Source organism: Falco peregrinus, chromosome 8, assembly GCF_023634155.1.
Source record: "Falco peregrinus isolate bFalPer1 chromosome 8, bFalPer1.pri, whole genome shotgun sequence".
Classification (NCBI taxonomy): Eukaryota; Metazoa; Chordata; class Aves; order Falconiformes; family Falconidae; genus Falco; species Falco peregrinus.
Window position 1 is genome coordinate 32192138 of NC_073728.1, and position 24826 is coordinate 32216963.

The 24826-nt window shown below is 39.3% G+C and overlaps 1 protein-coding gene across 5 annotated transcripts; it reads right to left on the reverse strand.

The window, feature by feature from the left end:
* Nucleotides 1–3089: 3089 nt before the first annotated feature.
* Nucleotides 3090–13816, reverse strand: CCDC14 (coiled-coil domain containing 14). Of its 5 annotated transcripts, none has more exons than XM_055811441.1 (13): nt 13621–13816; nt 12898–12953; nt 11942–12017; nt 11221–11293; nt 10987–11127; nt 9714–9953; nt 9530–9624; nt 8171–8516; nt 7315–7456; nt 6639–6718; nt 5982–6200; nt 5768–5900; nt 3090–4409 (listed from the first exon to the last, which is right to left on the reverse strand). In XM_055811441.1, the coding sequence occupies exons 1-13, from the start codon at nt 13651–13653 to the stop codon at nt 3425–3427; spliced, it is 2619 nt and encodes an 872-aa protein (XP_055667416.1). In that variant the 5' UTR covers nt 13654–13816; the 3' UTR covers nt 3090–3424. The 5 variants fall into 5 exon arrangements, with proteins under 5 accessions (XP_055667416.1, XP_055667415.1, XP_055667414.1 ...); XM_055811440.1 differs by having other exon boundaries at nt 8072–8516; XM_055811439.1 differs by having other exon boundaries at nt 5982–6197; nt 7949–8516.
* Between the last annotated feature and the right edge of the window lie 11010 nt (nt 13817–24826).

Consider the following 24826-nt stretch of genomic DNA (forward strand, 5'->3'; position numbering starts at 1 on the left):
CTCTGCCTATAGTGACTGTCCCTTGCTGTAGCAATGTGTCCAAAAGCAGAAGTCAAATGAAGATTGCATTGTTCTTATTGGAGTGGTTGGCCAGTGTTGAGCTTCCACAGGTAAAAATTCAGTCCTGTTTCCAAACAGAGTTACAGTTTTTAGCAAGTGTAACCAGGGTCGGTGAGCAAGCAAAGTCTGGTGTTGGAATCTAACCAGGTAGCTCAGTTGGTTGCATCAGACTAAAAAAGTTCTTAAAAGTAGTGTGGTGAGGAATGTATCTCAGCCCATGAAATGCACAGGTCTGACGTCTACTTGCTTGCAACAAGGATGAATCTTGGTAACTCCTAATTTATGCAATGACAAGCACTTGCCATATCCTGACTGGTGAAGAGCAGCAATGTATGCTGCAGTGTGAGCTACACTTGGAGTAAGAAATAACTCTTCAGCTGTTTTACACACCAAAGATAAATATTTCTTTCCACTCAAGTCATTTGGCATCTTATTTACTATGTACTTCCAATGCCGTGCAACTTTGAGTGGTGAAAATACGCATGTGACAAAGCATACAAGTTCTAGGACTTCCTTTACTTTCTGTAGGGATTATTTACTAAATACAACACATTAAAAGAACGAGTTTGTAAGACATATTACTATTATTTGTCTTCTGTTGAGCTTACCTGAACACTAGAGTTACACTGACTTCCACCGTTTCAACACCCCTGCCTTGAGTTGAATCCTGGAAGCCTTTCCCACCTTTCCCACCACTTCCATACTTGATCTTGCTGGCTTTTGCTTCTACAACAGTGCACATGCATAATGCCCGCGTACAGGAAATTTCATATTTCACCTAAAGTTGCTGTAGCTCTGACTGACATGTCTGAGTACAAAACAAAGAACTGTATTAAAGATGACTCCTGTTTCTTCTTAGCTTCTCCTCCTATTTGAAGGATACACATTACAAACCTGCTCGTATCAAATTGTTCCCAAAAAGATTTTCCAATTGTCAACTCATGCTTTGATATAACTAACTTTGTAACGACAGAGGACACAAGTAAGATGGTGTAGCATCTTCCCCCACTGAGATAAAAGCAAATGCAAATGCTCTAAATGCGAGAACATAATTGGGCATCTTGACACCACAGCTGCCTAATGTAGACTGCAACTAGCTTTGGCCAGGACAAATAACCTCCTTCAAACAGAGTAAGTCCTAGCTGCAAGACGACAATTGAATTAGTTTGTCTACTAATGATTATTCTTTCAGTCTTTTCTGAGCCTTCTCTTCAGTTTTAAAGACTGGAACTTATTGTAGCTTCTCTTTAATCCTGTCATTATCATTGTTTACATCTTGCTTTGCTTCTACACTGAAAATGCTTGTAAATATTTAATTAAAACCTGTTCCCTTTCATACCATCAACCTTACTTTGAATCTGAGCATGAGCAGTGTGGAGAGTAGTAAGAAATCCAGGCCAAGCCTCACAAGCATTCTAAATCACTGAAGTCACTATTTAGTCTAACTTTCCCTTTTCAAAGCAGGACTGCCAGCTGGCATCTTCTGTGGTATGTGCTGTCTTCATACCTTTTTATTGCTGTTACCAGTAACTAAAATAATCAAATTAACTGCTCAACAGTACAATGTATGGATAGTGCTCTACTTTTAAAACATGTTCATTCAAGCAACTGACCATGGAAAAAAAATACATTCTTCAAAGTGGTAAAACTTGAGATTTTTGTCCTACATGGAAGCATAAAAGAAAAGGCCAGCACCAGGAAGCACAGTAATGTTTTCTAGGAAAAAAAAATAAGCAACACTGCAGAAAAAGCAGTCGTAAATTCAGGTCCCTAAGTTGCTGATCTCTTTCCAAAGATCATTTTTTCCCTGAAAAAACATGAGTCATGAAAAGCAGCGTTCAAGCACTGCTAAGGGTGTGAGAGGAACAGAATGGTAGCAGTAAACCAACTTTCTGTACCTGTAACATAAGAACTTGAATGATGCATATTCTTGACCCTGAGGTCTGGAAAGCCCCATCGACACCACCAGACAGGAATCATTCCCCCTCCGCTCACTGTGTCAGAGCCAAGTGGGTGACTCAGTCCAGACTCTCTGTACGTATGACCAATAGATGTTTGACACCTCAGTAACTGTGGTATTTCCATGACTTCCTCACACTGGATATTCTAGTGCTTCGCTAACTGTACTGGTTTGCCAGCTTTCACTAATGCCTAATTTGTCTCCTTTGTGTCAGCTGAAGCCTGTTACTGCTTCTGTTTCTCAGCACCAGCCTGTTCTATGTTTATCCACTGATACTATAGTCTCTTTAGATAAAATCAAAAATTCGTAAAAACTATGACCTGAAACAGAATTGTAGAAAAGGATGGAACTTTCGATGGTTCTATTCTTGCCCTCATCTAGACTCTCCACTTAATCAACTTTTTTCTTCAACTGCAAATGCTCAAAACAGAAGACCGAGTTTTACCAGTGATGAGTGAAAAAGGATTAATTAATGTATTTTATAGGCTCTACCACACACTGCAAATCCCCTGTGATGGCTGCCCTTGGATTTTTTTTTTTTGGAACAGCATGATCCTGACTTCGCAATTGTAACTCTCAACATTACTACATAGCAGTTCCCCAGACTCTACCTGTGGAACCTCTTGCCCATGTATGGCACCTTGCAATTGTTCTCCTGCACTTAAGTTCCTCTTTAAAAAATAAAACAACAAATAAAAGCAAAATAACTTCAAGAGACCTACCTAGTCAAGGCAGAACACTTTATATGTTCAAGGCAGCTCCCCTTTCACCAGTTAAATTCCCACTTCTTGATTAAACCCAATTTGGATTAAGAAGCAATGCAGCTGAGTAAGTCATCCTGTTCACCTGTTTCTTTGATGTTGACTCTACTGGTTGCACACCCTTCATGAACCAGAACAAGGAGCTTGTTTCTTGAAACACATGGTCATAACTGAGGAAAATAACTATGCATCTCATTTTGTAACACTCAAATTATAATGAAATAAAATTTATCACACCTGTAACCGACTTCAAACTCATCTCTCAACACTGTTCCTACCACTTTGAAAAAACACACAGGAAACGCATGTGAGTGTACTTTATCATTTAATGGAAAAACCATACTGCCAACAGCACACCAGTTTCTTACAGTTATTATGAAGTGCTGTTCTAAGAATTAGTTTTGCAATTACAGGGTATAAACCTAGATCACAGTTTAAAACAAGTTATTTCAAGTTGTACACATCAAGGGAAACAGCACCACAGCTTAAGGAAGAACAAATCCAATCCATAATTTAAACTGCTAGGAAAGAGTCATTTCATACCAAAAAAATACAAATATTTGTATCAGTACCATACTTATTAATATACCTCAGAAAAACCTAAATAATCCAGACAAGTGCACCCCATTTTGTTTCCTCATACTCACTGTTTCATAATGCTGTTTTGCAGAGTTCTTTGTAACCTAGCTATGTTGGCATCCAAAGCTGCTAAGCTATTCTTGAAGTCCTCTTCATCTCGAGAAGTAAATGTTGAGAAAGAGGATGCACTCCACTCAGACTTCCCTGATAGACCATCACAGGAAATGGAACTAAAATCAACTATTCGACTGCCTTTTTTCTGAGAAATTTCTTTCGGAAATAGCATTGGTATGCAAGGGTATGTACTAGGCTGAGGCTGGTCTGGGTTATCTGTGAAGTCTTTTGCAGCTCCGCTTGGAATGCCTTTTGGCCTCATTTGGACTTTGTCTACTTCTGGCTTCACTTTATCCCCTGTAACTTCAAGCGTGTTTTCCATAGTCTTCTTCACACTGTACCCAGCACTTAATTTATCCGCAAGAGTTGGATCCTTTGATATCTCACATTCATTCTGCTGCACAGAGTTTGAGAGCTCACAGTGGTAATCTAACATCTTACAAGCCCCTCTACTTTGGGGTAGCACACCAGTTCTTTCAGAGATTAGCTGCTGTTTTTTAGAGGCACTGCTAGTCAATGGAATATAAACAGTCTCATCCAACTTGTTTTGGTCATCTAGTAAAGTCCCAGAATCACTAACTGTTTCTGCATCTTGCTCCAGTGAGGTTAGTAGTATTTTGGGAGTTGATGTTCCTTTTTCTGGGAATGTACTGTTTATTTTACTTCCTTCAGTTGCAACCTTTTCATAGGCTAGATTTTGCATTTCTAATTCTCCATTTTTATTTGAGAACTGAAGTTCTGTATCTGTCAAAATATGATCCTTTTCTAATTTTTTAAGGTAAGTCATTACTGAAGTACTCCCAGGAAACGGATCAGGTAGCATCTGCTTTTCGTGGTCTTCCAAGAGAGACTTTGAGAGACTTTTTTCAGATTTAGGTCTAATATTGTCTACCATGAGGTCAGACAGAAGCTTGGCCATACTGCCCTGCAAGGTTCTGTTAAGGTAAGATCAATTAATCAGACTTAAAAACGATCACGAAAAAAATAGTTAAAAACTTTTATATAACACCAAAACATTAGATTTATCAGACTGCAGCAAAATTACAATTCTCTTTCTATGTGTTGTCCTACAATGTAGTACAAATATGAACCAATTCCAAGTTTCTTGAATTTCTTTCTTTGGCTCAGTTCAATGTGCCTATAAAGTAACTAAAATAGCACAAGCCAATGAAGTTACTGAGATTATTTTCATTTTGTGTGCTTACAGTACTATAAAATGAAATAAATTGTCAAGAAACTGTTAAAAAGCATATAGAAACAGTTATCAAAATCAGCAAGAATTTCTTCCGAATTATTCTGCCCGCTGCATCTAAATAGAAAATATAATAAAATAAATAATTCTTCTTGTTTTCTGCTTTGTACATCAAAACAACTGAATGCTTAAATGCTTATTGTATATAGCATTTGCAGACACACATGTAATAGGACATCACTATACTACCATCTGGTGGTTAGTACAGTAGTCACAGAAGTGTGAAGTGTGGCTAAACTACTACAGAATCTGAAGTATTGATTAAAAAGATTCTGCTGTTCCAGGAAGTATCAGCTATAAACCGGACAGACAAGTTTTAACTTCCTCCGCACATCATGTCCAAACAAGTTTTATGTACATACCACTTTGCACATGCAAAAAGCTATTTAAGTCCAGCTTGTCACTATATTCATCATAAAAGACCATGACAAAATAAATTCACAGTAATAGGTCTAAAAGATGGTAAGTACCACCACCTTCATCCAGTGATCCCAGAACTCCCACCTTTACCCATAATTAATATTTGGGTATGATCTACTTCAAATGTGTGTACAATTAAAGAAAGGACTGTTCATTCCCACAGGAAGAGCTTGCTGTGGCTCTTGAAGTGAGTTCTTCTCAAAACAGACCAATTTCTGTGTGAAGTGTGAAGAAAGAAAGAAAAACAAAATAATCCCTCCTTAATTCAGGTTAAGAGTTAGTTTCCAAATTCTACAGCTTCACAAGAAATACCAGTAGGCTTACAGGTCTGTGCACTTCCCGTGGAGCTCCTTATTGGCAGGTCTGCTATTAAGAAATAAAACTCTTGACAAGTTATGCCAGATAGCATTTCACTTTAAAACACAGTTGTCATGCTCCATGATTTGAGTTCTGTTGTAATGTTATAGCACCCTTGTAGCAAAAGTAACTACAAAGAGAAGTATTAGCCTACATGACCTCCTACCACCAAGATATTAAGATTACAATAATCCAAAGTATGGGGCTGCAAGGGGAAGAAAAGCAATCTCAAGGGGCAAAACCCCATAGTTTAGCCATTAGTACCTGGTTAACTCACGCAGTCTGTTAACTTCTGCATCACGCTGACGTAACGTTATGCCCAAAATCTTATTTTCCTTCTCTGAAGCTTCCAGCTTAAACTGAAGGCTCTTCACGTTTGCTAATGCCTCTTCCAGTTCTAAAATGCCAAGAAGAATTTACCTATTTATTTGAAGTTTTAGAACACTGAATGAAGAATGAACGCTTTTAAAACACATACCAATCTTGAGCTTGGTGGAATGAATGTCATAGTGCTGTTTATTTTCAAGCAATTCTTCTTCTTTATCTTGAATATCTTTTGCGAGATGTTTATTTTCTTCTTTCTGACTTTCTATTATTTTAAGTAGTTCTTCATTTTTAGCCTGCAGTGACTCAAGGCCTTTCAGTGATTCTTTCAATTGACTCTGGAGCATCATATTCAAGGACTGCAAAGAAACTACTACCAGAAGTAAAACATGAAAAGTTTAAGCGTTTTGTGTGGTACAGTTTGAATTTCTAAATCAAACTAAGTTTTTAAATAATCTCGGTAATACAAATTTTGCTTACAGACAGAAGGGGTTTTTGAGGCAGCCAGATAGAACTCAAGCTTTCTTCTTAATTATCTGCTATGTAATCTTCATTTTAAGAGGCACATAAGGAAAAATAATCTGCTCGGCAGCTGAAGAGCTGAGTCTGACTATGTGGAGTTCAAACAGGCACAACAATCTATGCAAATGCAGCTGCACTGCTAGACGCACAACACTTAGATCAGTTGCCACTAAAGGCCACAACATATACTGGTATTTATTTATGTATCTATATCTTTATATGTCCATCTATTTAAATAAAGCTTTAACAAAATGTCCCTAACAAACATCATTCTCTATTAGTACTTTACATTCATAGTTGCAGGTCTGTCCAGACGTCTTCTCACTTCTTTCTTGTTCCCCGAGTTGTTGGTTTAATATTCTTAGTCTCCTAAATATGAATTGTGAAAAAGCAAAAATTCAGAAAGTTCAGAATAAGTTCAAAACCACTGCATTTAAAATTAGTTCGGTAAGAAGCTGTTACTGAGAATTAAATATCACAGAATGTTTCAGAAATATAAAAAAAGGTCTTAATGCATTTTCTTATATTCCTATATTTCTTCAATACAAAAGACCCTTTACAAGTTCTGGTAAATATCTTTCCCTCTGAACTGCTACCCAGTTATGGATTTGAGAGCTTCCCTGAAATGAGACACATTTTTGCATTTCAGAATACACTATACACAGAATATAAGCAGGCTAACTAGATACTGCAGTTTTTAGAGAGAATGATGATCCCGCCTAGACAATGGCCCAATCATGATATAACTGAGGCTACCGGCATATCAGTATTAACTGAAGTCTTGCCATGTGTTATTTATTTTTAAACTATGTAGTTTTACCAACACATTTTCTGCCATATGTGCCAATGAAAGGGCCATAACACTTACACCATAACAATGATAAAATATGCAATTTAGAACAGACCAGTTAAAGGTGCTTTAGGTGCCTTTGCAGTAAACACAGAATGACTGATGAGTTACTAACCTACGCAGCTGGGCATTTTCACTTCTGAGAGGCTGTAAAGCTAGTGCTATTTCAGCTTGTATATTCGTACTTCCCACTACAGCTGGCAGCAATGATACACAGTCTTCTATTTCATTCATCAGCCTTAACATTTCCAAATCATCTGCAAATAGTGCAAGAAAAAAAAGACGCCGTAAACATATAAACCTGGAATATGACAGTAATATTTTATATGTGACTAAGCAATCTACAAAGTGATATAGCGTAGTATCTACGTTTTTTTCAAGAAACCCTCATCTTTTTATTTTAATTATATTTATTTATTTATTTAAAAATTTTAAGCTTGACTATGAAAACCAACCTTGGTGGGATTGCTATTGCAATCCTTCTACACTGCTCCCCTTCTCAGCGGAAAAACCACTGTACATGAAATGAGAACAATCTTTACCTTAGTTCTTAAAGTAATGCTAAAATACTCCAAAAAATAATGTGACACTTATCCAGAGTGAAACATGAAGCTATTACAGTTGTGGAAAACCACTCTAAGATGTCATATATCATCTGACACTTCCAGAAACTGAAGTGATCACTCATTTAAAGCAGCTCTTTTTTATTTCCATGTAATCACTCTACTGCACAATGAAAATGTCCTGACCTTGATCTGTTATCAGTGCTCTGAGCTCTCCCAGAAGATACTTTACAGTCTTAACTTTATGGGCTGTTTCTTCTGGACTTTCTTTTCTAGATTTTAGAACTTTCTTCACAAAACTTGTCTTACAGCTTGTATCTCTCACTGGGGCTGTGTCAAGAAGATTCAACTCTTCTTCGCTGGCCAAGTCCTCACTGTGTTCATCAGAAGTATTCTCCTCCTTGTTACCTGAAGCGCTGTGTTTTGCCGGACAATGATGATGGTGCTTCTGTTCAGTCCCGCCGTTCATCTTTTCATGTGATTGTAACAGGGCCAGGTGAGCTTGTATGCATCTTATCAAATCCGCTTCTTTCATTTGTTGCTCATGGTTTGGGGTCATCTCTCTGCCAGAAGATGATGGAATGAATGTAGGCACTGTAGAGTTACTTGGTGCACCTGATGCTATACAAGGGATCACACTCGAAAGAGCAGTGGCAGACTGTATTTGCGCAGCAGGAGCAGCAGAAACTACTGGGGAAACCACAGGTCCTCCCATTTCTGGCACATATTCATTGCCACTGCCTACAGGAACATCCTGCATAAAGAATATTCGTATTAAACAAAAAAGTAACATGATTTTTTTAAATCTTAAAAAAAAATAGCACTACCGTTGTCTGACTCAATGTAGTCTTCATCATTCTTTGCAAATTATAAAAGTAACTACAGTTCATTAATTGCATAATTTTCCAGTATATTAAGGAGTAATTAAAATGTAAATGTGGTTTAGATTACCTTTATTTTAAATGTTATTGACAACATTAAAGCACCATTCTTTTTCAGCTGTTCTATAAAGAAAAAACCTCAGCAGCATTTTGGTGAGGTTTGGGGTTTTTTTTTGGTTGTTGTTCATAAACACTCATTCCTTGACAGGAAAAGGGAATAAAAAAACCTCACAAAAGACAACACCATCACCTTTCAATATTTTAAGCAGACAAACTTCTTAAAAGGACAGCACTAGCTATACATGGACTGCCTAGAGATGGAAGGTAAGTCTATAGAGTCTTAACAGTTCCAAGGTGCAAGCCTTTTACCACATTTCCCAAGGCAGCAGCTGGAACTCTCCATTAGTTCTATTTTATGCCCTGAATTATTTCAAAATGTGGCTCTAAGATAATACACAGTGTCTGAAGAAATAATCAACTTGATCATTGGTAGGGCAAAGCTACATATGAAACATGATTTCTTTTATGAGGAGTTGGTCAATGATCCTAAAGTGCATTATGGAGAACATAATTATTAACAGTAACGAGTAATCCCCTGCACCTTCCATGTTTGCTGTCCATTATAGAATTCACCATGCAGAAACATGCAGCCAGTTGCAATTACCTCTAATTTCATTTTTTGGTGTCTAAATAAAATGTATTTTAAATAGCTGTAATTCTTCTTGTTATTCTGTTCATCACTATAGGTTGAAATATGCAAATTGTTTTCTTAAGGAAAATTATTACATAATCCCAAGAAGACCCACACACTTGAATAAATGTATAAACAAATTGGCAGTGCTCATTTTAAATGTCTGCTAATAGTCAGAATCAAACTTTTACTTACTGACTGAGTAGATAAGGGATTAGCTGAATGCTGCAAGGACTGAGCTGATGTGGAGGTAGGTAATCGATAATTAAAAGCTGTAACATTTTGACATCCTATAAGAAAACAAGACTCGCAGATCAGGGCAATTTGGGGCAAAACTCATACAGTAAACAGCAGGCTCTACATTAACAGTTCCACTAACCATGATTCGAGGTAGGAAAAGAAGCGACAGTAGGGATTTCATTACTGTTTTGTGGTGGCTGGCCAGTTATCAGAGACATTTGAGTTTGCACATGCTCGCACAGCTTCTGATGCATCACAGGAGAGTGCTGACTGCAAAGCACGTGAACTGGTTGAACCATCTGATTCTGTGCTGCACTGGAAAGTTCCTTCTCGGTAGAAGGTGTGGTGAACGAGGCAAGTTTTCTATTTGATACTGGCACTGTAGAGAAAGAAAGAACAAAAAACCCAGCTGAAGTTGCCCATCTTCTCCACCTACATGAACCCTTTGTGCTGGTCAGGCAGACTCTGGCAAGTTCCTTTGAAAAAGAACACCAAAAGATTCTACAGACTAAGATTCTAGTCAGATTTTGACTCACCAGCAAATCAATTCATCAGGTTTTTCCCTCCAGACAGAGTAACCTAAACAAGTTGGACAGAGGGCCAATTCTAAAATGCAATTCTTAAAATCTCTACTTAGCTGCTTTCTAAGCTTTTAAACCATTTGGAATAACCAATACCAAAGCATCCTCCAAACCTAATTTTCTTTATGTTGGGTATAATTAAAACTCCGTACTCTTACAGTGCTGGAAAGATATCAACAATGTGCTCACCTTCTACAGCTCACAAAATAGGCATTCTGCTACACATCTAGTCTACAGGCCCTACCTGTCTACCGGATTAAAAATCACACAAAAGAAGCGGTGTGGAGAGTGAGAAACATTAATAAAATGTGAGAGCAGCTCAGCCTACAGCACTCCATCTACCTTTCCATTCAAGTGGAAAGCCACTAAACCACTTGAGTTCCTATTACTCATTGCAACACTTTCTTGTTTCCAGAAACCAATCCTTGAGAGAAGCCTGGCTGGACACCTAGCACCTGGACAGTTTATAGTTGTGTATCCCAAACAGAGACCAAGCACTGTAATGCTTCACTGTCCAAAAGAAATGGGACATGGGTATTTTCTGTTCCACACTTCCTATCAGCTAAACATGATGATGTTGGTATTTATAGACACACTCAACTTTCTTCCTTGCACATGAAGTTCAAACATCTGTGAATTTTAGTAACTGTTTAGTAAACAATTAAGGTTTCTAAAAGACAATGAGTAACGTCTACATCTTTTTGTGGATCCAGCCCTGGATCAACCAATAACAACCAACAACAATTATCTGAAGCCTTGTTTTATTTCAATAAGTTGAGGAGTCTCTCAATGCTGTTTGAGAAAAAAGCAAGCCTGTGAAAGTTTACTTACCAATTTCTTTTCGGATGTGGGCAGGGGTAATGCTTTTTTTCAACACTTTCTTCTTGGAAGTATTTCCTTTGGTTAGCAAAGGCCTGGAAGTAATTTTAATGGAAGTTGTTTTCCTAGGTTGTTTATGGATAGCCTCCTTTCCTAGTATTAGTCAAAAGAAAAACCAGTCACAAAGCAAATCAAAACAGTCTTACAAAATCTAAAAACATAACTTAAATTTTCAATAGGTACAACCTGTAGCCTCATTTTGTAAAATATTCTTCAGTAAAGCTGCACAACGGTCAAGCCCATTATGGATAATATCAACCTGCACAAAGAATGACGCAGTCAGAAAAACAATCTCACTGTCTTCTTTCCGTAAACAAAGATACTATTTCAGAGGGAAATGATCCCCACTCCATCATCTGCAAAAGAACAACTGATAACCAGCAAAACTGTGTCATTTTCCATGTATTACTTTGCAATTACATAAAAGTTTGCAAACACACAAATTTTGCAAAATAAGTAAATTGTGCTGTTGCATGCGTGTCCATTTGCTGGATGTTAAGCTATTATCTACCACCTATTTCTGTTTTGGAGATAACTGACTCAGCACTACACACAAAACAGTGCTGCAGCACTGACTCCATACCACTCACTTTTTGGCACAAAGTCTAACAAACAGGGCTATACTTCTGCCAGAACCAGCCCTTGTCTATGAACTGCATAGTTGCGTTTGCAAAATACATCCTGTGCCTTAATGTGGTTTCTCAGAGCCAAATTCACTGCACACAAAGCCAGCTTGCTGATACCTCAAAGCACAGTACAGACACTCTTGCTAGCTTTGTAGGAGCTATTTCTAGTGCAGATGCAGTAGTATTTACATTAACCTGGTTTTCTTCTATTATTCAAAGTATTCCAATTTCTCTTCTCTTTAGAAAACAGGGATGACTGTATTAAAAAGCCATTGAATTACCTCATTGTCAGAGTCAGGGGAACAGAGAGAGCATCCAGACTCTACCTCAGAATAACATCCTTTTCTTAAGCCAATCCTGAAAAAGTCAGATTCACTGTTTATACCACCTCCTTAACATGCAAATTAAAATAACACTTTTATTCAATAATAGCAAACTAAAGCAAATTAATTTTGTCAAGAAACAAAGTAACCTTTTTCTGAAAACTCTGCATTGCTGCAACAAACATGCTCAGCAGATATTAACAGCTTACTTCAAAGCAGAATTTAGTCTTTACTCAACAGTCTTACATAGAGCTAGTAACTATAAAGTCTTACGAGGAGCAGTCGAGGGAACTAGGGTTATTTAACCTGGAAAAAAGGAGGCTGAGGGGAGACCTTCCCGCTCTCCACAACTACTTGAAAGGAGGTTGTGAGGTGGGCATCAGTTTCTTCTCCCAAGTAACAAGCAACAGGGCAAGAGGAAATGGCCTCAAGTTGCACCAGGGGAGGTTTAGACTGGAGATTAGGAAACATTTTTTCACTGAAAGGGTGGTCAACCATTGCAACAGGCTGCCCAGGGAGGTGGCGGAATCCATCCCTAGAGGTACCCATTTTAAAAATGGGTAGGTGCGGTGCTTAGAGACATGGTTTAGCACTGGATTTGGCAGTCCTGGGTTAACACTTGGACTAGGTGATCTCAAAGGTCTTTTCCAACCTAAATGACTCTATGATTCTACAGAAAGGAAATATTTTACTTATAAAACATGCAGAGAGTCAACCCTGTACTACTACATGAAAAATTTCTATTCAGTCTATTCATGGGCTGCTTAGAACCTGGCCATACAGCCTGTCAGCTAAAAATGGCTTCCAATACATACAAAGAATTTTTGGCTAGTTGTAAGGTATGACAAGTATAAGGTTCCCAAACGCTGACATGTACATTCAATCTTAGGTAGTATTCATGATTAAGGTCTTACTGTTGTCTTCCATTTCTTAACTTAGCCGCTCCTGTTAGCCTTCCAGAAGACAGTACCTGCCAATTACAGAAATATACTGTGATTTTCGTGAAGTACTTTCCCAACATAATTGAAGACTACCATTGCCCCCACATTCCAGAACAGCTGCTGAGGCAGATCAGTTAAAGGTAATTTACAGCTCTCAGAGCAAGGATGCAGCCCGCTGCTGCCATCAGGGCCTAAATCTCCCAGTTTTGGTTTCAGAAAACACGCCTTTACAGCATGAAGCTTTATTAATTTCCATAGCACTCTACAGTTACAGTAATTCACGGAAGGCCACAGCCAAGGGCCGACCTACAAAACACACATTCCAGACTGAAGCCAAGTTCGATCAATACACACGTGGCCTTGTGGGATTTCAAGAATAAACTACAGTCGCTACGCAAACCCCGGACAACCACGGTGGAGAAACACTGCAGCGGCAAGCTGCCGTGCCCCTACCGCACAGAGAGGCGCCGAGCCCCGAGGAAGGGGTGTCGGGCTCAGCCCGGGAAGGCAACGGCACCCAGTGCCCAAGGCCCGACTCCCCCTCACGCCGACCGCCCTGCTCCGCACTGCAGGGGGACGCCCCTCACCCCCCTTCAGGCAAATCTGGGCTCTAATGAGGCGGCTAAAGAAAGGCTGAGACCCGACTGGCCGGCAAAGGGGCTCCAGCCGCCCCCGCGCCCCCCGCCCCGCACGCACCTTGCAGGGCCGCGCAGCCCCCGGCCGGGCCATGGCCCCGGCGCCCCGCTCTGCCCCTCCCGCGGGGCGCGCTCCCCGCGCCGGCCAATCCCGAGCCTGCTTGGCTGACTGGCGGGGCGGCCGTTACGGGGGGGCGGAGCTAAAGCCCCCAGGCCTGGTCCGCCCCGCTTGGCGGCTCCTCGCTGCGCGCCGGCGGTAGCAGGCGCGGGAAGGGGAAGGAGTTACGTCACGCAGCGCGGTCGGGGATTGGCGGAGAGTGGGCGCGAGGAGAAGAGAACGGGGATGGGCGGGGCTAAGGCGGGCTGTGAGGGGCAGCTGGTTGTCTCCGCCTCTGAGGGGTGCAGCGCGGCGCACCCCTGGCAACGGCCTGTCCGCTTAGTAAGAAGAAATCACCTCACAGAGCTGGGTCCTCCTGGCCCAGTGCTGTCCTCCTACAGCGTCGTGTCTGATGCCGTAGGGATCCTTCACGGGCAGAAGTTCCTGTGGGTCAGGGACTCCATGCAGTCATAAAATACATGGAAAAATGGGACTTGCAGATGGGTAGGCCACCCTGAGCGAAAACTGTGACACCTCCATGGGAGGGGTTGCACATAAAGCTACCTCAGGGCCTCTGCTTGGCTATGTAGTTGGTGTCCTGCAAGTCATCAGGGGTGCAAAAGGCAAAAGCAGGCTGGTAGCAGTCAAAGGGAAATGATGATACTTCATACAGGCTAAAACCATCAGTTCTTTGTTCTTCATGCTGGCTTTCAGCTAGTGTTAAAATCTCTGGCAATCCCTGAAAACATCTGTGTACATGGATTGTAAGGGATGATGCCGCAGTTTTCACACACATACACACAGGCATATTAGTGTTCTGCATACATTTGCTTTTATTAGCTGAATAAATAGACCTTCTGAAAACATGGCAGTGAACGCAATTACATTTACTCAGGCTGAAAATGTGTTTATATTACTATGTTATTAAGAGTACTATAGCAGAAGTGCATATAGATATTAAACATCTGTGCTCTCCCAACGTGTAAATTATACAGGACAAAAATACATGTGGAGGAAAAGGCTCAAGTCATTAATCAGTGAGAAACTGCTTGAATTACGAATAATTGAAGCATATATGTGGTTGTATTTGCAATCTTAATACTTGAGGTGCTGTCCACTTTTCATGAAGCATCACTGAAAATAACAAAAAGCTTATTCTTAAACTAAATAATTTACAGTTTAAGTTGAAATACCAGGGTGAAACAGCAAACTACACAAGAGTGGTATGCTTAATAATGGTGAAGAAATAAATACCCTTAGAACACAGCTTTCGGGGACCAAAGATTTTTGAGGGGACATTCCTCAGATAAAGTAAAACAAAGCTCTTTTGTTTCAGAAAGGAAAGAAATCAAACAAAATTTAGCTAATAAAGGCAAGACAAACCATTTGTAAAACACTCCAGTTTCACCAGAAAATGGGGCTTTTTCAGTACCCAGCAAGGAAAACCAAGTAATGTTCTCATTCAGTGTGAGTTCTGGAAGTCTCCTGCTGCCAGTACTAACAAGGTCTAGTGACCTAATAAAATACTAACCTAGGCATGATCAAACATTAGCAGAAACTAACATTAAGCTTTCCTCTGAATGGGTGTCGTGGTTTAACCCCAGCCGGCAACCAAGTACCACACAGCCACTTGCTCACTCCCCCTCACCCAAAGGGATGGGGAAGAGAACTGGAAAGAAATAAAAACTCAGTGGTTGAGATAAGCACAATTTAATAAGTAAAGCAAAAGCTGCGCACACAAGCAAAGCAAAGCAAGGAATCCATCAATACTTCCCATTGGCAGGCAGGTGTCCAGCCATCCCCAGGAAAGCAGGGCTCCATCACTTGTAACCCGGGAAGACAAATGCCATAATGCCAAATGTCCTCCCTTTCCTCCTTCTTCTTCCCCCATTTTATATACTCAGCATAATGTCATATGGTATGGAGTCCCTCTTTGGCTAGTTTGGGTCACCTGCCCTGGCTGTGTCCCCTCCCAGTTTCCTCCCCAGCCCTCTCTGGCAGGGCCCAAGAAACTTTAAAGTCCTTGACTTAGTATAAACATTACCCAGTAACAACAAAAACAGCAGTGTCCTGCCAACTTTGTTCTCACACCACATCCAAAACACAGCAGTGTACCAGCTACTAAGGAGAAAATTAACCCTATCCCAGCTGAAACCAGGACAGTGGGTTACAACCAAAAATTAGTGTGTACTGAACAACAGAGTATTTCACAAAATTAGGAGCCTTTTATGAGACAAGTACGCCAAGAATATCAATGATAAATGATATTGATTAAGACTAATTTGGTAGATGCCCAAACCCCCTTAAATGTACAGTTAAGGAATAAAGCTATAGCTTGGCTAATGGGAAGAGCATGAACAGCTTTTTTGTGTATCCGCTTATCCTTCAATCTACATATAACAAATAGGAAAGGGGAGATGAATAGCAATGAGTATGTAGTGAAGAATGCAACCTACAGAAAACAGGTACTTGATTTGTAAAAGACAGGTTTAAGGCGCTACTGTGAAAATCAGCAGAGAAACTCTCCAAGACTCATTCTGGCGTTTTAGAGAGCAGGCAGTCTTGTATTGCAATGCTGGGTGCACATGTGAATGGTTTTGCAAAGATGAGTGCACCCATTGCCCGAAATCGTATAGGTTATGTAGTGTTCAAGTTATATGTATTCATTAGATTTCTAAGAAACCATTTATATATTCATGATATTTCCCGGAATCATCATACATAGGCTATGATATGCTAATACACTCTGCCCATGTGCTGCGAAATAAGTCAGTGGTCTTTTAGGGGTCTCTAGCGGTGATCTATAGTCTTCATCAGCATGTCCACTAATTGACCTCAGGGTCCGCGCATGCGCACAAGGGGTCTTCTAGGGAGTTGTACAAATATATCAGTCTTGAGTGGGTTTGTTCGAATTTGTAGCCTTGTCCCTGTTCCTGTTATCTCTAAGAATAAGCCTCAATTCTCTTATTTGTTACTTTCTTGTCTTCAAAGCTCCTTTTATCACCACAGAAGGCCACAGCTGCACATTCTAAAAAGGTTATATTGACCTATTCTTTTAATAAAAGGTTAGTAAAGCAAAAATAAAATACTGTAGGCTATAAAGGGTTGTCCTGATCACGGTAGAAATACTATCAGAGGAAGGAGAAATTTAGTAGAGAACTTTTCAGTTTGATAGGTAAAGATCTAATGATGAGATTAAGATGAATATTAGGGACCCTAGAACTGTGCTGCAATTGTAAAATGAGTTTGAAAATAACCTCCAGAGTGTTGTAGATTTTCAGTGTCTCAGTCAAAGGTAATCATACGTATCGAAAGCTACAGCAGGACTCACTGCGTGGAAGATCCATGATCTGCATGGTTCAGAAGGGATGTCATAAAATTTTGATTTTGTGATGTATTTGGAATGAATGGGTGTATAAACCTTATATCTTCTTCCTGATATGTATATATAGTAGAAAAACACAAACAACTTAGCTTTGGCCTATCTGCCCACATTTAAGTGAAGTATCTTATGTAAAGCACATTAAATGTTCTTCACCTTGAGAAGTTCTCACAAGGACTAGATCATAAAGTTATTGAATTATTACTTGTAGAAAACATTACTAATATTAAAGCTGTTTTGACCTTTCTGAGCTGATGACAGTTTAAATAACAACCCAGAGTTTTCTGAAATCTGGTGACATTATGCTGCAAGTACTTGTGCATGAGTTTTGACTCTCATAAGATGGCGCCACGTGAACATAAAATAAGCAGCACTGCATTGAACCTAAAAAGTGACTCCTTATTTACGTAAGATAAATCAATGCACATTTTTGTTCAAGTAACAGGGCAGTTCCACTAGTATTTCATATAACTTTTGCCAGAACTTGTCTTTTCAGGCAATCCTACTTACAGGAATAATTTTTATTAGTGAAAGTGTCTGTATGAAAATAGTAATTTTTGGCTAGAACTTCATACCACTATTTATTTATTGCTCTACTAAATATAAAATCTACTGTGACATCAAAATAGCCTTTAAAAACACATAGGCTATTTTCACAATATGCAAGTTTAATCGCAGATCTAGAATCTGATGGCTTTAGGGCAAGAGCAAACTCTAACAACAGATGAATTTCTCAAAATGTTTCTCATTTTCATTCTAAATTAAGAAAAGAAATGGAGCAAGAGAAGAAGAGCAAATAAATTATCTAAAGAGAATTGCCTGTAATTAGAGTGTTTGTCCAAATTTCCCATGAGGCAAGTTTTGGAATTAGTACTAGCAGTGAGAGTATTGAAGACAAGGGTCAATGCAGTTTGTCCTACCAAGGTTAAATCTTGCTCAACTCTTGGGTTTTTAGGAACAGATTCATTGATTAGTAAGTCATAATATCTGAGAGACTTTTAAAATAATACTTCTTTTGCAAAGAGCCAGTAGGGCTTTGTCCACAAATTTCTGCTTGAAGCCTTAGCTTTGATTTGAGCTGTACCAGATCATTCAGATGATCTCAGGTCCCTTCCAAGCTAAATGATTCTGTGATTATTATTCAGAAAAATTTGCTTCTACTTTTTTTTTCCTTCAAGTCCACTCGTGGTTACCTCGGTGTCATCTATTTCCTTGCTCACATACATGGCCTAATCTCATCTGAATTAAAGCTTTCAGCTAGAAAATAAAGTCGGTTATACCAATATAATAACAACGCTATAACCAGTGCTTTGCTAATTCTCCAAATGACCCCACATATGAATTATGGAACTATGCAGTCCTCAGTTTGTAAACATTTGCCCAACACTAGTATTTAGGATGACAGAGAGAGGGGTCCTTTCCTAAGATCTGCAAGTAAATCAGTCTCACCAATATATCTAACTAGTCATGTCAGCTCAGTAACCTGGTTATCTTCCACTGATAATAAAATATGATAGAATGGAATGGAATGGAATAGAATAGAACAGAACAGAACAGAATAGAATGAAATAGAATAGAATGGAATAACATCCATTTTCCTTTCTTTATAAAATGGCTAGAAGAATTGAAGAAGCAACACATTTAAATGCTGTGCGAAGTATCTAGGTACTTTTCTGAATCCATAGTGAAATTTGTGACTGTATTTGCTGGGTTGTCAGCATTAACTGATATGCTTTTACATTCTGGTTTCTTGAGGTTATGTTAGAAAACTGCAGTCTGCTTCCCATATGAATTGACTATCAATTGCCATTAGATCCAAAACCACTACCTGCCTTTTGGTTTTCTTAGTAACTGAAAACACATGTTATGGTAGTAAGTTTCCCTCATATTCTTGGGTTTCTTTGGCTGAGATTGTCTGAATATTAGGTAGTGGTGAAAAGATGCTGATCTGCTTCCTTTGACAAAGAAGTTTGCTCCAGTCATCTACATTAACTATACAAATTCAGAGTGTGTGAGGAATAGCAATACAAAACCAGGATACTTGTAATCAGTCAGATCTGCTGAGTGACACTGGCAACAAAGGAACTCTTTTGGGTTTACCCTTACAGCTATGGCATAGCGCTGCAGAAACAACTTTAGCAAATTGTTAGATGAAGCTTGCAACCTTTGTCCCTGTCTCTCCAGCTGTCTTCCCCAGTGCTTAACCTGTTGCAATTATCTGGAAAGGGAAAAGCTGGAAAAGAGCCTTCTACAAATATTCTTGCTCCATTGATCCCTGAAAGAATATAGTTAAAGTAATTCTCTTATTCCTAAAAAGGATTTCCTCCTGACTTTAAAAACAGCAGCTGGGTTAGTGGTTAGATGGTTAAAACATGTGATTACTGTTTCAACAAAACCATTAACTCAAAATCCCAGTGTACGGCATATTCATCCAGGATAGCATGAAAGTATTAATAAACTTACAGCTTCAATCAGTCTACATGCCAGTGCTAAAAACTTCAGCCACTCAACTTCTTCTATGAAATTTCCAATATTCATTACACTCACAAATAAATTTTCTGGGAGATTCAGTGCCTCCCACATGTGAGCTGGTCCACCTACATGCATTATAGCTGTCCCTTCCATCTGGAGGTAAAAATTATTAACACAGTTATTAGCGCAAATTAAAAATGCATCACAGGAAAATGCATGCTATTTTGCCTCTATTCAGAGGAAGTTTTATGTAATCCAGTATCACACCCAAATTACTTGAATTGGGCTTGACCTAGGCTTTTCTTTTTTAAGTGTGTTGTGATGATTAGGGGCTAGATATATAGGGAGCATCAGTGATATCAGAGACTAACTGGATGCCTAAAGCACGTTTGTTGGGTAGAGTTAAGAAAGACTATAGCAAAACCACTCCATAAATAAAATGGGAGGAAAAAGGGGAAGCACATAATGATTACAAGTTATAAAAATACAGATAAAATTAACAATGTGAGTACAGGAAATATTCTGTTACATCTGGAAGGATGTTAATTTTACAAGAGTGTGGCCTGACTATAATTTTAAATGTGTTAGTGGACATTTATTCATGCATATCCTTTCTTTGGCAACAGTGGTATGACTTGGGTGAGCAAGTGATTTGACTACGAAAACCATAAATCTTCAGGGCCAAAGGAAGCACAGCTGAAGAAATAATCTACTTTCTACTATATAAAAACAGCTAATACACTAGTGTTCATCATCTGTTATTTTTATATTAACTATACAGAATGTTTATGGACATAGAGGTGAAAGCAGATTATCCAAACTGAAAATGTAATCAGTATAACAATATTACTGGAATAATAAATATAGTAAATAACAGCCTATGGATGTAAATTATCAATGTTTTGTATATTTGCACCAGAATTGGGGGAGATATTTCTTGCTCTTTGATCCAGGACCTTTAAGAGCTCTGGTGTGATGTCTTTCCATTCTGTCCAGGCATCTTTCCTGATGTCTGGGGGAACATCACCACAGGCCACAACAGTTGTAGAGTAATTCAGATCTATGGCATCAAACTTAAGATGTCAAAATAAAGAAGGCAAGTCTAAAGGTCTCCCGGATCTGATTTCTCCTTCAGCCCCAAGGCTGGATCAGAGATGTCTGTGCCCATCCTGCCAGGAGCTTGTCTAGCCTGCTCTCGAAGACCTCCAGCTTTTCCATGTTTCATTCTATGTGCCATGGCCCTGAGGGCATCAGTGGCCTGAATGGCCCTGGCCAGCCTTCCCTGGCATCATCCCCATGCCTGTCCTTGAGCCAGGACTCTTATTTCAGCGCAGTCCGGGGCCATCAGTCCCTGCCCCAGCAATGCTGAAGGATGTCAGGTTGTAGCTCCACCACAGCCCTGCTCTGCTTGGCCATGGGCCCTCCTGATCCCAGTCTGCTGCCTGACTGCTTGGCTTGACCTTGGACCTGCCTCATCACCAGGAACTTGCCTGATGACATGGGCTTGAGCTGCCTCCCCTGGCCTGCCCTGGTACCTTGCTGGGGACAGTGGGATGGACCCAGGCTGGCAGGTCTCTGCCCTGCCAGTTGTGGCACTGCAGTGGCTCCTGGCTTCTCACCCCTGAGGGAGCAGCTGGCCCCTGCTGCACTCTGTGCTACAAAATCCCTCTGAACAATCTGTTGCAGTTCTTTGCTGCAAAAAAGTTTGTCCTGCTCCTAGTTTAAATCTTCCCTGCTGCATTTTAAGCCACTGTTTTATTTTCTATTCTCCATGAACTTGGAGAGCGTCACTTCCCTTTCTTCTTCGCGGTAGTGTTTTAAAAATTTGAAGACAATTACTATGTCACCTTTGATATTCTGTTTTCTATGGTAAACACCTGAAATTGCTCAATCCTGCCTGTGTATTGTGTTTCATAAAATTTTAGTTACTCTTATCTGGAGTCTTCAGCTGATACACATCTTTCTTGAAATATGATGCCCCAAACTGGACAAAACACTCCAGCTGAGACCTTACCCATGCTAACAATAGCAGAAGGATTACATCATCTGTCTATAAATGATACCCCTGTTTATATTTCTCAATACAATATTTTTCTCTTTTGCAACAGCACAGAGTTCTTAACTGATGTTGAACTTGAATTTCACAATAGTCCTCAAAAATGTCTGCAACAGTATGAACTATCCAGCTATTGCTAATGTGTATATTGTTGCTGAATCCTGGCTCGCTGTAGAATATTGCACATTCCCTTTTTGAATGGCTATCTTTCCACAAGATTTTTCTAATTTGTATGTTAAGGGAATTTTTAATCTAGGTTTCATCACCTAGGTCCTTGTGATTAGAATCTGCTCCCTGTAATCTACCCACATGTAGCTGCCTCTACACACTTCTTGTATCAAATACTTTCCCTTGCTATCAGCAAAGTAATTAATAACACAGACATTTCAATTATCATTTTGATTCAATGTCAACAGCGTAGTATGTAGTCAGAGAACATTGTAAGAAAAAGTCAGTGTATTACATCTGTATACCACTTGGTTATTCCAGTTTAGGGTTGCTGCTGCAGTGGATTGGCTTCAAAACATGGCGATGGGGTGATGGAGAAACAGGTTCACAACAAACCTTGTAATTAATGGTACATATCATGCTTATATCATTTTAATAACATTATTGAATATTATTTTTGTCAATTTGAGGAATTCGCCAATATTTTTAAAAAAGCCAGAATCTTCTGTCTGTAAAGATTATAAGCTTTGGTTATTTTTCCAGTAAATTAGGTAAAACATGGGCTTAATGCTACAGTCTGTTTAAATGGAATCTCAGCTGGTGTCAGTACAATTCCATTTACCCTAGCTAGGAAGCTGACCTGTATGCTCAGTTTAGTCACTGGGAACTTTCTGAATCTGATTTTATCAGAGGTTCAAGTGTTTTTTTTACTCTTTTTAGACTTAACCTAAAGCATTTGAAATAATTAGGAAACCTGCTATTTATTTAATAGTAGGCTTGGAATTATTTCCTTTACAAACCAAATAATAGTGTTGAAAATGTATCATTAGCTGCTCCCTGAAACAATGTAAGAAATGACTGAAAATAAGCATCTTAGATACGTCTCCTTAGGCCTGGGACTACTACATCAAAGGATGCAAGCAACAGCTGGAAGATAAAAAGTTGTCTTCATCTTAAATAATTTGGTAGAAGTAGAGTATTGTTGTCTTCACCTTAATTATCTCATCAGAGAAAAACAATTGTCGATGTAAAGTAGACTTTGGTCACAGAAAAGCATTTATCCTCTAAAACAGGGTTCATCCCAACCTGTTTTATAGGATGGGAACTATGCTTCACTTTTTCTCATCTAGTTCCAACAGCGTCTTGGAAAGTCAGCTTTTGATCTTCCCCATTTCATTTCAGTATTTTCAGCTAAAGTTCTCAAGCAATCATTTTTACTTCCATTTATGGAACAACTGTGTAAATCCTTCAGTGATAACCTCCTCCTCATAGTTCCCTAAAGGTTTGCCCGAATACTTACAAAACCTTTCTCAGGATCTGTGTCATATCTCTTTTACAGAAAAAAAATTATAAATAAATCACCTAAAAATCACTGCCTTCAATTTTTCCCAGCCTGGTACCGAAAGTGACTGGAGATCTTTTCCTCTCTCATGACTGTTGTCTTATGATAAATGAATTTAGTGATCTCACTCTGCTTTCTAGTGAATATGTTAGCATAAATTATGACTCCCACAGCAGAGAAAGCTGAAAATATAAAGACTTGAAAACAGATTTTGCTTCTTCTAATATAAGTCATCTCAGATTACTGCTGAGGGACATTGCCTGGCTTAGGCAAGGGAAGCCTGAACTCTTAGTGTCTGTGTTTCTCCATATGGAGAGACATAAAGGAGCTGTATAGGAGAATTTCGCTAAGGCAATTGCTACCTTCTCTGTCCTTCTCCAACAACTTAAATTAGCAATATTGAGTATAAACTCAGACATACTGTAACACTTGTTACTCATGGGACTGGTTGTCTTCTGAGGTCTGTGAGTCCTGCCTCAGGTGGACAAGGGTCTCCTTCTCAGGGCTGAACTAAGCTGAAGTGACCTTATATTTTGGTCATACAGAGAATGGCCTGACATCAAGAGACTGTCCTGACTTTTGAGTAAAACTTACCACATTTTTTTTACCCCTGTTGGGCTTCTGTCATTTTTTTGGGCTTTCCCCCTTCTCTTTGGTTTGATTTCCAGAACTATAACTTAATCACAGCTTTATTTCCTTTTTCATTCTCAGAGATGGAAGTGGTAGCCTCAGTCTTAGCTCTAACTGACACTTTCATGTGTCAGAACATATGAAAGAAGCTTGCTGACCTAAAATAAGCTATTTCTGTGCTCAGTGTGTCCCACTGAATCCCTCACTTTCACTTACATCTATAATCCCATTCTGAGTCCAGTAGTTGTCATCTCCCTTAGTTTATTCTTTTGTTTCTTTGCCTTTTACTTGCACCTGAAGTGTCATCCCTTTGGTTATGGTGGACCTACCTTTACAGGGTTTAGTGCTGGCTTCTTGGTTCCTGTCCCATCAGGATGCAACGGGAATGTCCCACATTAGCAGTGTGACCTACACTATCATGTTGTGAGCTTAGTGAGCACTTCAATATGTATGGGATAGACCTTTAAAAAGACTGGCTTCTAAGTGTGCTTCAATTTTTATTTACCTTAGGCTCAAAACGCAGGCTTCTTCTAAAGATTTCCAGAGCCTGATGTTAAAGAAATGTCCTATTTCTTTAACAAAAAATTCAGGAAGGCAGATCTGATTTTAAATATTTAATTTAGTGTTTGGATTATGTTTCTGCCCAAGAACCAGAGGACGAAACTGAAAAAAACTGTTTACAGTCTTGAAACTTATTCATCTACTTTTGCTGTTCCAAGTGACTAAAAGTGAAATGAATAATAATAAAAAAAAGTGTTATATTAATCTCCCAGGTGATTACTAACAGAAAAAATAGGACTTTTGTCTGAAATTACATCTTGGCCTATCTTTGAAGGTCAGGAAGTGCAGGAGAGATAGCCTGCTGCTTATGGAAATGAAACAATGTCAATATACAACTCTCTTCTTTCAAGCAGGTTTTTTTTTTGCCACAGATACAAGAAGCTAAATAATGATGCTCAATTGTCGTTCACCAAAGCATACTGGGTACTTGGGTTTAGCTAGCTGAAGTCTGTGCTGAACTGGTTGTAGGCTTGCTGAGGGTTCTTGATGGAGTTCTCATGCTCATTTATATGCTCCTCTATGTAATGTTTCAAGTTGTGAATAGGCTTTATATGTTCCA